The following is a 15948-nucleotide window of genomic DNA, read 5'->3' as shown; positions in this document are numbered from 1 at the left end:
CCATGACCCCACATTAACAACACGTATGCTGCTGAACAACAACAAAAAATGCCATTTGCATGACATTCAGTTGTCACAGTTAATAAATTACTGGTGCAGACAAGTCATCTCCTCCATCTGCTCATGTATCTGTTAAATTTGCAACTTCTTGCTTCTTGTTGCTGCTCATCCTTCATGTTTTGTTTTGGTCCACCACTGCAGACAGTGAAGGAGTGATGATGCTGGGGGTGATGTGAGTATGTTCAGTGGGAGAGAAACCACATGAACTCTGATCTGACACATCCATCACGTCAGCAGGAATCTGGTTTAAAATGTATGAAAAAAGTCAAAGGTTCAGGGTACTTTTACACCACGTGCTTCATTTAAAAGACTTTTAGAGACATTTAAAAGAGATCCAATGACGAAATCTGAAAAACGACTGAACAGCAGCAGCAGCAGCAGCAGTAACAGCAGCAGGAAATAGACAAAGTACTCATAATTCTGACACCTACTACTGGCACCAACCTGGTAAATAAAGCATAAACTGAGGGATGGTGAATCTATTCAAAACAATGATAACTACATTTTACACACACACACACCACCACCACCACCAGTTTGGGCTCATGCACTACTAAATGCACTACTTGTATTTTACAATGAAGTCGATTTAGAATATATATCCCAGATAAAGAAGCTTTGATAAAAGCTTTAATTAGACCAGCAGTAAGTTATGAGTAATTACTTATGTGTTTTTTTGTTTGTTTGTTTGTTTTGTTTGTTTGTTTGTTTGTTTTTAATTATTATTATTATGGTCACTGGGAAATTACAACAGTAAAAAACATCTTCTGTGAGCATTGTAGAGCATCAATTACAAATGGAAAAAAAACTGTCAAAAGACAGGCTTTAGCGTAACGTTGACTTTATTTATTTATTTATTTATTTATTTATTATTTATTCATGGCCAAACCTTCCAGACTCACGGATAATTCAAAGATGAAAAAGCATTTTACCTATAAATTTATTTTAACCTCTTGCCAAATTCCACATTCACAAATGTAAATTTACAACCAAAAAAACTGAATTCTTTGTATTCATGAGGGAAGTGGAACAATACCCTCACAAAACAAAAAAGCTACCAAATCCATGAATGCAATATTGTCCAGTTTTTTGTCATACACTCGCCTTTTTAATAATGACATTATTTTTTTCTTTTCCTTCGTTAGGTTTTTTTTTTTTTTTTTGCACTACTTTATGTTTTATTATCCTAATGCCTCATCTTTTTTTTTTTTTTAATAAGTGATGCTGCTATTTTGTTTGTTTATTCATGACTTGAAATAAAGATTTTTTAAAAAATTACACTGGGTTACAAATTTTTTTTTTTTTGCAAGTTGTCTAGGTTTTTTCAACTGAATTAGGACCATTTTGCACCACTAAATCCAAAAATGACATGTATTTTTCTCAATCAGGTCAGGTTTTTTTTGCTTATTTGATTTTGAAAAATTTGATCTCACAAAATTGATTACATTTTTGTGACTTTATCAGTTGATTTTTTATATAGTTCTCACCCAAAATAGGTTTTAAGAGAAAAAAAAAAATTCTAACAGGATGTATTTATTAAGTGTTACAAACTTTAATTCCTGTAAATTGAATAATAGACATTGATAAAGGTAAGTACATGTAAATTGAACATTAAGTCGTCATTGTGCAAAATTCAGGGCATGAACTTTCGTTTCTTCGAACCCCTCGAATGCTCAGCAGCAGGGATGTGTCTCTTCAGAGTCCAGCAGTAATCAGCCATCATGACTGCATCCCAGCGTCCCTGATACCTGGCCTCCATCTCTTTTATGTCCTGATGGAATCTCTCTCCCTGCTCATCACTCATTGATCCCAGATTCTCAGGAAACCGATCCATATGTGAGAATAAGTAATGCATTTTGATGCTCATGTTGCATCCAAGGTTTCTGAAAGCAGTCAGCATATTGGTGACAAGGTCTGCATAGTTCCTGGCCTTGTTGTTGCCAAGAAAGTTCTTCACGACCAGAACAAAAGCCTTCCATGCTTCCAGTTCCGCTTCGTAATATTAAAAAAAAACATTAATCATAAATTGGCAAAATTAAAATCTTCAGAATTTGTTTATTGCAAGAAATATGAAAGAATTTTGTACCATATGACGTGAAAATGCCCATAAATGTAAGCAAAAATGTTAAAAAGCCAATATGTAGCATAGTTCAGAAAGTTGACCTGATTGAGCAAAACCAATGTGATTTTTGGATTCAGCACACCAAAATGAGCCTAAATCAGCTCAAAAAACTTAAACAATAAATTTGTTGTTGACCAGTGTTATCAGAGCCAAATGGGCGGAAGTGAACGTGGGATTTCCCTCTCGTTCCCTTCATCTTCCCCGTTGCCTCGCCTGTTGCCATGGCAACAGTCGCTTTAAGCGCTAGCGTGCAGCTAGGTAGCGACCTAGCTAGCACTCTCCTAACGAAAAACACGCCACAGGAATGCAGCTGTGGGATTTTGACTGAACTGTCGACAGCAGAGGCAGCACAGAAAATGATAATATTCGTGTTTTTTTAACTTGAGGTTGAGCTGAACAGAGTCTTTGTCATGTTTACCGACGAAGTCCTGGACTCTGTGGGCATCGAGTCACAGTGGAGGAAGTCTCAGCAGCTGACACGGGAGTCGGTATGTTATGATAAACACATTTTCTCCAACGATATCTTAGCTGAGTAAACTATAAAACACCAGCCAACGTTAGCTAACATAAGATAACGCTATTAACCAGGTAATGTGACAAAATGTGCTCGGTTTTATGATAGGCAGAGTTGCTTTTGTTAGGTAAAAAAACATGCATGATAACAGCAGTATTAAATTTGAATTTATCAACGTTTAACGGTCGTTATTTTCAGATATTTCGGCGTTATTTACCTCCTAGTCGGATATGTCGGAGCTTGCAGAAATGTTGATTAAGAAGTTTTAATACTGACTTTAAAGGTAAAATTGGCAGGTGGAGTTGATGAAAAGTATAAAAACAGGTGAGGTGCAGATTTTGAATCAGTTGCTCCAGGGACTAGCTCAGTTTGTTGTGATATAAGGTCTGCATCAGAGTTTGAGCTCCTTCTGAGTTATTCTACATAGCTATTGAAAAAGTAATGGTGTGGAATGGCCATCACTCATCTGGCTATTTGGTGGCTTTACAACCACAAATTACCCGCTGGATGTTGACTGGGACGCTGTTTACAAGTGGGAAGGTGTTATTTACGGCAAATACCATATGGCGTGAACGCGGCATAGTAGCCTGCATCGATTTCGCACGAACCTGAACTAAGGGCCCACTCACATTGGCTGATGCTCACTCAAGATGACTGATGCTACGTTCAGGTGCTGCTCGGAAACAGTAAAGTGCAAGACAAGTCACTGACGTTTCTGCTTGTTGTGCTCAAAGGCCAGTGAGAAAGAGGTGCAGAGTGACTTCCTGATGGATAACAGATATTACATTTCCTCCTGTCCTCTGGTAGAGACATTGTTCTTAATTCTCATCAGTATATCGGCTATTAATAATCTAGGGTTTAGGGCATGTGTGCCATTATTTATTTACTTGTTGGTTTTGGGCATATATACATATTATGACATAAGTTTTAGGGAAACGCAACACTTTTTTTTTCACAAAATTTGCAACAATGACCTCAGCAGTGTTTTTTATTCCAGTATTTGAAAATAAGACATGCTGCTGCAGTTATGACTTACTGTATGTACTCTGAAGCAGAGGTTCACAAGGAATACTTGAAGGTAGCATTAGTTATGTTGAAAGAGAAATACAGCGACACAGTAGTGTAATAGTTTTAGTTATAACATCAATCAAATCAAATAAACTTTATTGTCCTTGGCAGGAAATTTGTCTTGAGCTCCGAGTGCTGATATAGCTGCATACAACACACAATACACAATGTCTTTTACAAAAGACAGTGACAGTAAGCATACGCATGGTGTACAATATTAACTGATCACACATGTACCTCTGTGACATAAAGTGCATAGCTCCCAACATGCATCATGTCAGTACATACGTCCTACAAGAAACATGCATGGCTTATTTTATGGGACACACATATTCTTATTCATAGTATAGTGCAAACTTTATCAGGCTTTCTGTGTATCAAATGAGTGCCTTCATGTTTTGACTTCAAGCAATTTCAGCAGTTTTTGTTTGTCTGACAGCACAGAATAGAGAAACTAGTGTTTTATGTGTCTTTATAGTACTGGATGCATTCAGTGTTAACATCAACAGACACTCAGATGGCAAGTCATTCAGACTAAAGGTTTTGTTTTAGAGCATTACACCCAAATTCTACTGGACAATTTAGGCTTTATACCACTCTAAATGAAATGCCAAACATGATTTTGCAGTTGAAAATTTTACCTGATGAAGGCTGTGAGGAACCAAGCAAGCTGGCATGACGAATCACAGGTTTTAGTTAGGAAAATTAGGGCATTTATTCACTCAAATGCAAAAAAAAAAAAAAGTACAACACAGTCCAAAACAAAGACACTTAACAGAAATTCTGGAGATGAGGGCAACTGAACAGCACTTGACTAACTGAGCAGAAGAGAAACCGACCCAACTACAAGACACACAGGGGAGCTTAAATACTGTTAGACAAAGACCAACTAAACTAAGCAAAGTACATTAAACCAATGGCTAGATTTAAGAAAGTACAGAAATAACTATATACCATAACATACTTAGTAATATTAACAAACTTAGTCAACATCTAAACAATAACTATAAATCAAAATAACTAAGGAGACCCCCCTCCTTGAAGCAGCCACAGTTGGTGTCTCCCAGCTACTCCACTCAGGGCAGCTGTGCACATTGGCTCCTCTTTTACCTGGACCACACACCATGAACTGAGGTAACTCAAAACACAGCAGAGAATAACTAAACAGAACAAAAACTTTAACATACTGACATCTACAGAGTAATTAAAATGTGCGCACCGCAAACTAGAAACAGTTTAGTGTCAAAGAGTAATAAAGCTGTGGAGTATTGGTGTAGGCAGGCTACTTCTTCCTGTGTGGCAGCAGGGTGGCCATCACAGAGCTCTAGCACCAATACATTGCATGCAAAATAAATATATCAGTGCAACTTAGAGAGTGTGCTGGAGTCTTGAAATTTACAGTTTGTAGATGTTGTTTACCTTCATAGTAAAGAAGGTACATAGTTCAATGGGTCCACTGGTGTTTCAGAGAGGCTGCCAAACCAGAGCGCTGCACAGTACCGATGCTGAGGTCCAGACTGTGTCCACTGCCGTCAGCAGCACACAGACTGAGCCACAGGACCACGTCACAGAGCAGCTCCTCCAGCATGAGGAGCCAGAGCCACCTGGCCTGAGGGACTTCCTCCGTCAGGTTGAAGACAGGGTCATCAAAGAGCTGGTCAAGAATGCCAGGAGCCATGCCTTTGATGGATACCAGGTGAACTGGGAGGATCAAAGCCAGCTGGTAAGCAGGGCGAGCGATTCAAACTCATGTCTGTCTTGTGTATGTCATATTGTTACTGATGTTAGTGCCGTTTCACAGATTCAACATGCTAACATTTGCTTTCCAAGTAAAAGGAGAATTCATGAGTTTGGCTTTAGGGTAGATTAATGTTTCTACTTGTTTGTGAATTGATGATTTGGCCTTGGTTGTTTCGCCCTTCTTAGTAGAAGTTATCTTGTTCATTTTTTTGGAGGTTTCATGCCGACATCGCCTTCAACATCCCAGTGCTCAAGAAAGAAGTCTTCATGTAACCAGCGTATCCTGGAGTTGTACAGGTTCAGTTATTGCCTGTGCCTACGGCCGGTACGTTTGAGTTCTACATAATATAATGTATGAAGAAATTATAGAAACTCTTAGAAACCTGAGGATCAAGTTCCATTTCAGTCTTTCATAAGTTTCAAATGACTGAAAAGATTCACGAGAAACAGAGTGCACTGCACATGGACATAGGAGTATTGTATATGGAAGACATGGAAGAGCATTAGGGCCACACAAAATAAACAGAGCTCTGAGAGGAACCTCATAATGGACACTCTGCCTCTGTCTTTTTCCTCAGAATTCTGTGATGGATGTCAGAATTTTTTTTTGAGTGGTCCTAATCCTTTTCATTCCTACCATCACTGAGCAGTAAGTCACTTGGCTGAGCGTGTTTCTGGTTTGCAGTATTGATGAAGGAGACTGGGGCACTGAGAAGTCACATGTGTGTACCTGGAATCTGGACCGTCGAGGCCTGAACCCCAAACAACCTGATCTGGTCATTGATGTTCCCACTACAGTCACTGCTCTGTCCTTTCACCCTAACCAGCCCTCCCTCATTGCAGGTACAGTCCGAGTTGGGGATTTCCTATTTTTCTGTTGATCACTGAGCCATCCTCTATCATGTCCGTTTGTTGAGTGAAGTGTTTTCTGTGTTGCTGTGGCCACAGGGGGTCTCTACACTGGAGAGGTGGTGGTTTGGGACACCAGTCACACACAGGACCCTGTGATGGCCCAAACTGGGATGTCTGCAGACAGTCATAGAGAGCCAGTTTATCAGGCCAGTTAACAGTTGTGTTTATTATATTTTTATTGGGTAGTTTCCTTTCAGTGGAAATTTTCAGTGTTCTGTGGTCTAAATCCTATTTCAGAGGCCTTTGCACCCTGCCACTTAGATTTATTACAGTGCTACTGCACTATCTAATCTAAAAGGACAAAATTCTATGAACAATAGTCCATAGAATAATCAAGTTAAAAACCAACCATACATAGTATTTACCTTGATACCTAGAAATATTATTTGAATAAGAAAAATACATGTCTAATATTCACATCTAATTGAAAACTGTCTTTAAAAGGTCTTAAAAAGCTTTAAATTGATTCATATTCATGAGTCATGTGGGTGTCACAATTTCATGTTCAACTTACTAATATCAACAAAGTGCAGTGGAAATGAATGGGAACAAGACGTTCTGTGATTTATTTCCGTTAACTGGAGGATTAAAACAACCTCCTCTGAATGTATGCTGTGTAGGTTGACTGGGTGCCCCTCCAGAAGAGAGGAGAGTTTGGGGTGCTGAGCGCCAGTTCAGGAGGAAGGGTGCTGCTCTGGACGCTGGATCCAGACCAAGGCGGCTTTGTCCTGAGCGCCGGCTACGCCTTAGTCCGCCAGCAGGTTCCTCACAGCAGCCGCTCAAACTACAAGGTTTGGCTGAGGCTGTGGATGAAAATCACGTATAGGGTGCCCAAGTTGTGATTTGATGAAACATTCTGATATCAGAATGTTATATTTCAAAATCCATAACCAACATGAGCATCACTTGGGTATGGAAATGTAAAAAAATACAGTGGAGCATTCTTTGCTCTGTTACTTTCTCCACTTCCAAGTGGCAGTTAAAGGATCCTGTGGATCCAGTAATTTCACCTTTTTAAGTATAATATCTATTTTTGAACAAAATGTATACACTTTTCTTTTGCCAAAGTGAGCAGTTGTATTTGAAAACTCAGATATCATTTTTACTACCTGTTCATCCAGCCACTGTTTCCCATTCATTCCACTACAATATGAAAATGAACTTGTTACATGTGTGTGGGTGTTGAGAGCGACACAAATGCAGCCATGTTTGTTCCCTCTAGGCCCGTGGCAGCAGTCATGTGGGTGTCACTGCCCTGGCTCTGTCTCCCTGGGACTCTGATATCTTCCTGGTCGGCTCTGAGGGCGGCCTACTGCTCAAATGCTCCTTCTCCTCCCAGACTCTGGCTGCAGCGCCCTCCGAAGGCCAGAGTGTGACGCTGAGAGCCCCAGCGGTCTTCTCCTTCAGGCCTCGCAACAGCCCCATCCACTCCATCCACTGCTCCCCTTTCCACAGGTGACAGCTGCCTGTTGCACCCATCACTGCTCAAAAAGAGATTTGAGTTTGTGTTAATTATGGAATTGTTCAGGTGTCATACTGGTCAAAGAATGCTCCACTGTATTTTTTATTAAAACGTTATGTTAAAATAATCACTCAAACATTTTTGTGTTGTAGCGATGATAAAACATTGGTCCATATTTTTTGGTCCAAAAGAAAAAAAGTTTTTATCTCCCCACTATACTGCAAAAAGTCAAAATCTTACCAAGAGTATTTGTCTTATTTCAAGTAAAAATGTCTCATTTCTAGTCAAAATATCTCATTACACTTAAAATAAGACATGATCAGCTAAGAAATAACTTGTCTTTAGACAATTTTCACTTGTTTCAAGTGAAAATTTACTTGAAACAACTTCCAACTCCAATGACTGAAAAGATTCACGAGCAAATTTTTACTTGTGACACAAGTGAACAAGCAAATTTTTACTTGTGACACAAGTGAACAAGTAAAAATTTGCTTGTTCCATTGGCAGAATTTGTTTCTCGTTTCAAGCTAATTTTAACTTGTTTCAAGTAAATTTTCACTTGAAACAGGTGAAAATTATCTAAAGACAAGTTATTTCTGAGCTGATCATGTCTTATTTTAAGTGTAATGAGATATTGTGACTAGAAATAAGACATTTTGACTTGAAATAAGACAAATAATCTTGGTAAGATTTGACTTTTTGCAGTGTATGAATTTATTTGACCAGTATGACACCTAGATAATTGCATAATTAACAAAAACCAAAATATCCTTTCATATCCCAGTCCCAAGGGCACAATCACTTGTGGGGTCCAGTCAAAATGTCTCATCACAATCAGCTCAGGTTGTCTGTGGGGAAACTTTAACTTGAGCTGATAATTATGAGACATTTTGATGAGGTTCCACTCTTGTGGGGCTGAATTCTGAATGTTTTACTGTTCAGTGAAAAATGTAGTGTCAGTAAATAGTGCTCGCAGCAGCTTTCACCCTGGTTTGACATGATGGTCTTCATGCTGTTTCAGAGGATATCTACCCTGTGCTGTTTTTCTGGATTAATGAGATAATTATCTCAGATTTCGATAAAAGTTTCTTGGAATTCTGAGAAAATTCTCACTCAGAAAAATGCCAAAATATTTTCTCAAGTGAATGTATTATGCCTCTGCAGACACATGAAAATATTTTTGCATGAAAATTGACAAATTGAATCCAACTCTGGTCATAAGCAGGCAATATGAGATGACGTAGCAAACTTGGCGTAAAGCAGTTTCTCTCTCCTGACCCAAGTAGACCTTCATGTCGGTTTTCTCTTGGTGTGTTCTGTGGTTTTTGAAGGAACCTGTTCCTCAGTGTGGGGACGGATGGCCTGGCCCACCTCCACTCTCTGCTGCAGACCAACCCGCTGCTCTCTGTCAGGGTCTCAGACTCCTACGTGTTCGATGTGCGGTGGTCTCCAACCAGACCACTGGTGTTTGCTGCAGCCACGGGACAAGGTACCAAAACAAAATTCAGTTTGTTGTTATCTATTATTTTTTTAATATTTCAGGTGTTTGAAATTTGATACAATATGTAGAGACGTTGAAGTGTTTTAGCTGAGATGTAGCCCTTTTTGTAGTAAACCTATACGTGTGAAAAACTATTTGCTTCAGAAAATGTGATATTTTGTTATGTTTTTTTTTTTTTTTTAACAGAAATGCCAGACAAAATTTAAATTTGCCCTTATCTGTGTGAAACAGTGATAGAAATTAATGTGTTTTAAATGACCGTCTTGATACTATAACATAATTTTGTTTGCTGTGTGAAGAATTAATACATACCATATTTTCACAGTTTGTACATTGTGACAACACAGTTGAAATACCTCACTGGCGATGTCACACCAAAGTGTAGACAGGTGCACTTGAGTTTGGGACAGATGCAGCTTTGCTGACTTACATTTTGAACTGTTTGTTGTTGAAAGGTGTGGTACAGATATTCGACCTGGGCCGGAGGTCCCTGCGGCCAGCAGCCACTATCGACCAGGGTGGTGCCAACCAAGCTGCCACCTGCTTGGCCTTCAACTCCCAGAACCCTCACCTGCTGGCCGTGGGAAAAACAGATGGCACCGTCAACATTTGGCATCTGAGTGCTGATCTGACAGAGCAAAGCCCCAGAGAGACCGTGCAGCTGGAGCTGATGGCCAGAGAGGTTGCAGAATGAACTAAATGTCCAGGCTCACTGGATGTTAGCTGTGTATCATGTTGTTTACTTGTTTTTCAAATACTATTATCTATTTTTGTAAGTAAGAAGTGTGGAAGTACAATAAAGACACCAGGGTTTGGGGTTCCAGTTCTAACCAGTAGCGTTTATTAAAAGCACACTGCAGTCATTAAGATGTTGTCACATTATTGTTACTATTTAGGGTCTTAAATCCAGCGAAAGCACAAGCTAAAACAGCTAAAACAATCACATTCAAATGCAGACAGATCCACTACGCTATCACCAGAAGCACAAATAGTGAAGAATGGAGCTAGATAAATAGATAGGTACAGATAGTTGTAAGTAGTGAGTATTCCTAGTGCCACAATCATGCAGTTTCAGCCGTGTATTCGTGTTTAAGTGTGTGAGGGAAAACGCGTCCCGATTGGTCACTGGCAGGTGAGGGGAGGGATCAGTTGACGAAGAGCGAGCGAGTGAACTCGACAAAGTCGAAGGCCGACGGCAGCTCCCGTCCCTTGCTGTCCAGGTAGGGCTTCATGTGTGACAGGCAGTAGTCGGCCTGCTCCTTGGTCAGGTTCTGAAAGGGAAAAGAAGATCGTTAATCCTCTGTCCAAGTTAAGACGGCGGCAGGAGTCGCAAAGCGTTAAGTTTCCACATCTGACCTGGTAGAGCTCTTCTTTGGTGACGTAGGGCTTGTTCTCGGTGCTAAGGGCCCGGAAGGCGCTCTCTATCTCCTCACTAGACTTGACGTTCTCCGTCTCGCGGCTGATCATGAAGGCCATGTACTCCTGCAAGGACACGTTGCCATCCCTGCGTAAACAAAACAATCACAGTTAGACAAACATTACACACAGTAAATGGATATTCAAGCACACACAACAGCATGCCAACCTCAACATTTCAACGTGATTAAATGTTTTGAAAAAGAAACGGCTTATTATACACAATTACATTTACATTCCTCTGCCTCTTGCACTGGGTTGCACAAACAAAGATTCATTTTTAAATAAATTATATCATAATTTAACATAAAATTCTATTTACAAACCATTTACAAACAAAACTGGAAACATATTATAGATAGATTATAAACATATTTGATCCTGTTGCCCCAAAATGTGAAACTCAAATTTAAACTGATCTGGTAATAGTAACAAGAACTATAGAAGAATGATATATTTAAAATGGTCAGAGGTGAGATTTCTGTGTTCAGATGCCTGTCACAAGCATTTTGGTTTTGCTAAACTCATTCAGATTAGAACTAACCAATTAAATGAATCCTTGTAGTGACAGGCAGTGACATAACTTTACACCTTGAAACCTCTTTGTGTTGAGGGTGACTCCTTTGATATTAGTCAGTTTAAAAAAAACGCTATTTAAGAAAATAAAGCTGACACAACTGGTTGCAGAGGGTTGATAACCAGGATGTTTCTTCACTGCTGGCAGTGATGAAGGAACATTAAGGCACTTAACTGTGCCTGAACTCCCAAAGGTAACTTTCAAGCTGCACACTTGTTGCAATTAAGACCACTGCCCTGTGGATTCCTGTCATCCTTCACCGTGTTCACTCACCTGTTGGGATCCACGGTGTCTAGGATGGACTCGAACTCCGGGTCTGGTTCGCCCTCCTCCACCATGGGCAGGTCGTAGCCCAGCGAGCGCAGACATGACTTGAATTCTTGGTGGTTCAGACGGCCTGACTTCTCTTTGTCGAAGTGCCTGCGAGCCACGGAAAACAACCCCGTTAGGATGAGGTTATACAGTGAAGTCAGTTTAAAAGCAGTAGCTGCCGAGTGGAAGTCAAAGCTGCTTACTTGAACATCATGCTGAACTCCTTCAGGGCTTCTTCTGTTACTCCAGTCGTGTTCCTACAGAGGAGAAGAAGCATTGTTTGGGGTTTATTTGGATCCCCATTGGTAACCAAGGGAACATTTACTCCTTTCTAGAATGGGAAGCTACATTCAGCTCAAGGATCAACAGCAGAACAATTTAAAATTGCAAAGAACCAATTTTAAATGAGCAACATTATTTATATTATTCATCACTATGTACCTTTATTAATAATCTAAATGTGTCAATATACCTAAAAAATGCTTTTTATAGAATGTTTTGCCTACTATACATAGTAAGCAATACAAAGTGCGATTATGTACAGTATTAAACGTGTGTGTGTGTGTGTGTACCTGGCCTGTATCTGCTGCTCCAGGTTGTGTTGCATCCTCATTCCCAGTTGGTCCAGCTGGTCCCACTGCTGGGCCAGGCCCACTGTACTGTGCTCAGTGTATTTGTTGTCTAAAATCAGCGCCTCCTCCATGGCCGCACCCAAGTCCTCTATCTTCTTAAGCTGGCTGCGCATGGCCCGGATCTCCTGGTGCTTACGCTACACAAACACACAGGGAAAGGGGCGAACAAACAAGCACAAGGGGTTTTGAAACTCTGTCCCGTCACTGCAGTGTTATGCATTAAGGCCGTTCAAAAACACAGTGTAGCTTGTAGATAACAGTTGAGTCTGGGAGCGTGGACATGCACCGAGTGACAGTGACGGTTACCTTGGTGGCCTCCAGCTGGGACTCCAGGGTGCCTGACTCTTCTACCATACAAGACCTGAAGACACCAAACTTCAGTTAATATCACACAATTCAGTAGAAACTGCTAAACTACTGGACACACACACACACACACACACACACACACACACACACACACACACACACACACACACACACACACACACTCAGTCTGGTCTTAGGAAGGCTTGTATTTATAAATTAGCAAAGGTCAAAATTATGTCAAAGAAATTTTAAGCAAATATACTCAGACTGATTTTTTTTTAGACTAATATAAAAATAGCCGGTCACTTGAAAGTATTCCTAGTTGTTGTACTGGACACACGATCACAGAAAGGAATTGCAAATAGTTGGCCATCCATGAAGCACTTAGCCTTTTGCACAGTGCCAACCTCACTCATGCCAAAGGGCTAGCTAGCTAACTCAAACTAAAGGGAACCCGTCCCATGCAAGGTTAGGGCTACTGCAAACAGGACTGGAAACTGCAGCAGATTCCCAAGAGGCTCAAATTTGGCAGGAGCTGAACATGAAAAAATCAGTCAGACAGAGATTTACGGCGTGCACTAGGGCTGGGCACCCACAACAAGACCAGTATCTGGAGCTCAATACCAGTAACAGAACCCGGGTGGCAAAGGAGCCCCCGCCACCTGACAAATACGATTAAATATTTGCAGAGGCGGGTCGATATTTTAGTCCACCAGACTCGGTGGCCGGCGGCAGAGGCTCCAGTCCTTGGACGTCCGTGGTGCCATGCCGCCCATGTTTTATCAGAGGATGTTGTCAAAGCTCTGTCCTTCCTGTGCACTTTACGGTCAATTTACTGTTAGAATTCTGATAATCTGTCTTGCACATCCATTTACATACTGTGTATTTATATGAAGTAGTTTTTACCTTTTTACTTTGCTTTCCTAACTGTGTTAAGCAACTGAACAACTGTGACAAGATCTCAGGTAAGGGCCAGTTAAAGTCATTTTTCTTGGGACAAAACATCTGGAAGGAATTAACCTTTTCAAACCTGAGAAAATTCACTTGATCAGTGATGATCAGTGACGCTGGATTGACATGATGAAATGTTTTTGTGAACGGCGTCTGAATGCAGCTGCAGACACAAGTATTTAAACTTCCACAAGCATTTCAGGACCTTGAGTCGCTCTGCAGGCACAAAAAATGCCCGCTGTCAATGTTTTTTTATTTAAAAGAGAGAAAGAAAAAAACGTGGTAAAAAGTCAGAGTGGCTGGTAAAATTTGAGTGTCTGCCAGATACTGTGGCCTTGTGACCCTGGCCATAGTGGTACGTTTTTTGTACTTTAAGTGCTCCATTTTTTTCTCCATGTCTTTTTATTTGATAAATAAAATAAAGCCAACTATCTTGATTCTGCAGGTTACAACCTTGCTTATTATCTATCTGTGTGTGTATATTTTATTTTTTCCCCAATAACAATAACATGCAAATTAAAAATGTGTGCAAAATGTACAAAAAAGTTGGTAGAAATTTAATCTGAACATCTGAGCATTGCCACATTCCAGTGGCACTATGGCTGCTGTAAATACTGCGACAGGTAGAGCCTTTGTCCTCTCTAACAGTGTTTTGGGTTGTTTCTCCTCACTTTTCTCGGCCTGCACTGCAGCTCTGCGTCTCAAGTGGGTTGCACACTGCAAGCCAAACAGAGCAGGCGCCTAAACGTAGCGCCTAATTCTCACAGACACCTTACCAGTTTAATTCAGTTGGTACTACTGACGTGCAGAGTTTTGGCTCCCAGCCCTACTGTACACTGAAACCAGGGCACGTGCAGAAAAATAAATGCCCCAAAGCTGCTCAAATAAGGCACTTTTGCACGGCTGTAGTGAAGAAAGCTGCGACCGTGTTGAAGATCCAGTGGAAGCCAGCCCTTGCAGTTTCCATCCCTGAATTCAGCACACTAAAAGTCACAGAGTGAAACAGGTGAAGACTGGCCTCTCCATTCCTTTAAAGCAGTGCTTGTTGCAGCCATGATCCACGACTATCTGCTCCTCTCTGGTCGAATCAGCTGCTGACTTTCCTAAAGGCTCCTGTGCTGCTCCGTAGAAAACCCCACATGTAACCCTTCACTTGTCTACCTTCACCACACAAACAAGCACGACATCCCTCATGTACAAATAAACATTAAAACGTAAAAAACAGGCATAGGGCTGGCACGGAGGGTTCCACAGGTAAAATTCCCATTCATGTTTGCCATAGTGAGTATGATAATTGCCCATTAAATGACTAATGCAGAGGTACTACATTACCAAAAATTCTTTACACAAGTTCTACCAATCAGAGTGCTGTTACCATGGTGATAGGGACAGCACTGAGTGCATCTGACAGCCTCGACAGACGTTTTGTTTGTCGCTGCTAGTTCCAGGAGGGGTGAGGCTTGAGAAATAAGACTTTTTTTCTCTTTAAACACCATATGTGCAGTCTTGTACCTTGCCCTTCTCTAGCTTTTTTTTGTACAGAATTAATTAAAATAATGCCAGGATCTGCACCATTGAAGCTGTAACATTCTTGAAAAATATTTTTCTTAAAAGTCTATGGGAGAAATGAATGGGAAATTTGCTTCCGGAACCTAGCTGCCAGAAAAGTGTCCGTTAACGGTCAAGCTCTATATTCTTATTTTCCTTTGTAAACCAAATCAAAGATGGCAGTCTTGACTTCTTCTTCTATTGCTTCCAAGCAATACACTTGCTGTTGTGTAAATAGTGACGCTTTGAATAATCTGCTTTCTAATTCACTCATTTATATTGAGGAAACAAGTTCATGAAAGACACCAGGCAACACTGGCAGTTTTTCGGTTGATAGTGTATGTACTGCTTGGAGGTAAAACACCAACGAAGAAGTCAAGGCTGCCATCTCCGATTTTGTTTACGGTGGAAAATAAAGGTGTAACTGTCTTTCACAAAGTCTGAAGTTTATAAGTTACATGAGAGATGTGGCACATGTGATACTGGGCACCTGTTTGTTTATGTAAAATTAAATGTAGGGTTGTTTTTTTGTTTGTTTTTTAACTTTTGTATGTTGATTTTCCTGTGGAGCAGCACAGGAAGTTCACAGCTGATATGGCAGAGGGTCCTGGATCGGGGCTAGGCTTGTTGTATGAGGGGAAACTGTGGGTGGGTCTCAGTTTGGGTGGGTGGATGTTAGTAGAGCAGACGCTGAGCACACCAGATGGTGTTTTTAGACTGAGGTGCATGAAGTCACACAGCCCTGCGGGCAACGCGTGGGTCAGAGGGGGAGAAACAAATGAAACCAGAGGAAGCTTGGAGAACGGTTGACCTTCCGGCAAGAT

The 15948-nt window shown here is 40.7% G+C and overlaps 2 protein-coding genes across 10 annotated transcripts in view; one reads left to right on the top strand and one right to left on the bottom strand.

Annotated features, from left to right (window-relative positions):
• Positions 1–2411: 2411 nt before the first annotated feature.
• dync2i2 (dynein 2 intermediate chain 2) lies at positions 2412–10209 on the top strand. The gene is made up of 9 exons (XM_030065816.1): positions 2412–2670; positions 5233–5487; positions 5720–5829; positions 6190–6347; positions 6453–6562; positions 7037–7207; positions 7639–7871; positions 9210–9367; positions 9835–10209. Exons 1-9 carry the CDS (start codon positions 2593–2595, stop codon positions 10071–10073), a joined length of 1512 nt encoding a protein of 503 aa, XP_029921676.1. The 5' UTR covers positions 2412–2592; the 3' UTR covers positions 10074–10209.
• sptan1 (spectrin alpha, non-erythrocytic 1) overlaps positions 10198–15948 on the bottom strand; it is a 46184-nt gene continuing 40433 nt past the window's right edge. For all 9 annotated transcript variants that reach the window (XM_030065812.1, XM_030065815.1, XM_030065807.1 and 6 more), the window contains 6 exons: positions 12623–12677; positions 12257–12453; positions 11888–11941; positions 11646–11792; positions 10736–10883; positions 10198–10650 (listed from right to left, as the gene is read on the bottom strand). In XM_030065812.1, coding sequence (XP_029921672.1) covers positions 10525–10650; positions 10736–10883; positions 11646–11792; positions 11888–11941; positions 12257–12453; positions 12623–12677 — 727 coding nt within the window. In that variant the 3' untranslated portion in view covers positions 10198–10524. The remainder of the gene's footprint in view (positions 10651–10735; positions 10884–11645; positions 11793–11887; positions 11942–12256; positions 12454–12622; positions 12678–15948) is intronic.

This window comes from Myripristis murdjan, chromosome 12, assembly GCF_902150065.1.
Source record: "Myripristis murdjan chromosome 12, fMyrMur1.1, whole genome shotgun sequence".
Lineage (NCBI taxonomy): Eukaryota > Metazoa > Chordata > Actinopteri > Holocentriformes > Holocentridae > Myripristis > Myripristis murdjan.
The sequence above is the reverse complement of the archived record's forward strand: the minus strand, read 5'-3'. Positions and strand labels throughout refer to the sequence as shown.

Bases quoted from the DNA above. Each gene is read 5' to 3' on its own strand.
- dync2i2 (XM_030065816.1), top strand. From the start codon at position 2,593: ATGTTTACCGACGAAGTCCTGGACTCTGTGGGCATCGAGTCACAGTGG. The intron at 2,671-5,232 runs GTATGTTATGAT...CTGGTGTTTCAG, and splicing joins AGCAGCTGACACGGGAGTCG to AGAGGCTGCCAAACCAGAGC. The intron at 5,830-6,189 runs GTACGTTTGAGT...TCTGGTTTGCAG, and splicing joins ATTGCCTGTGCCTACGGCCG to TATTGATGAAGGAGACTGGG.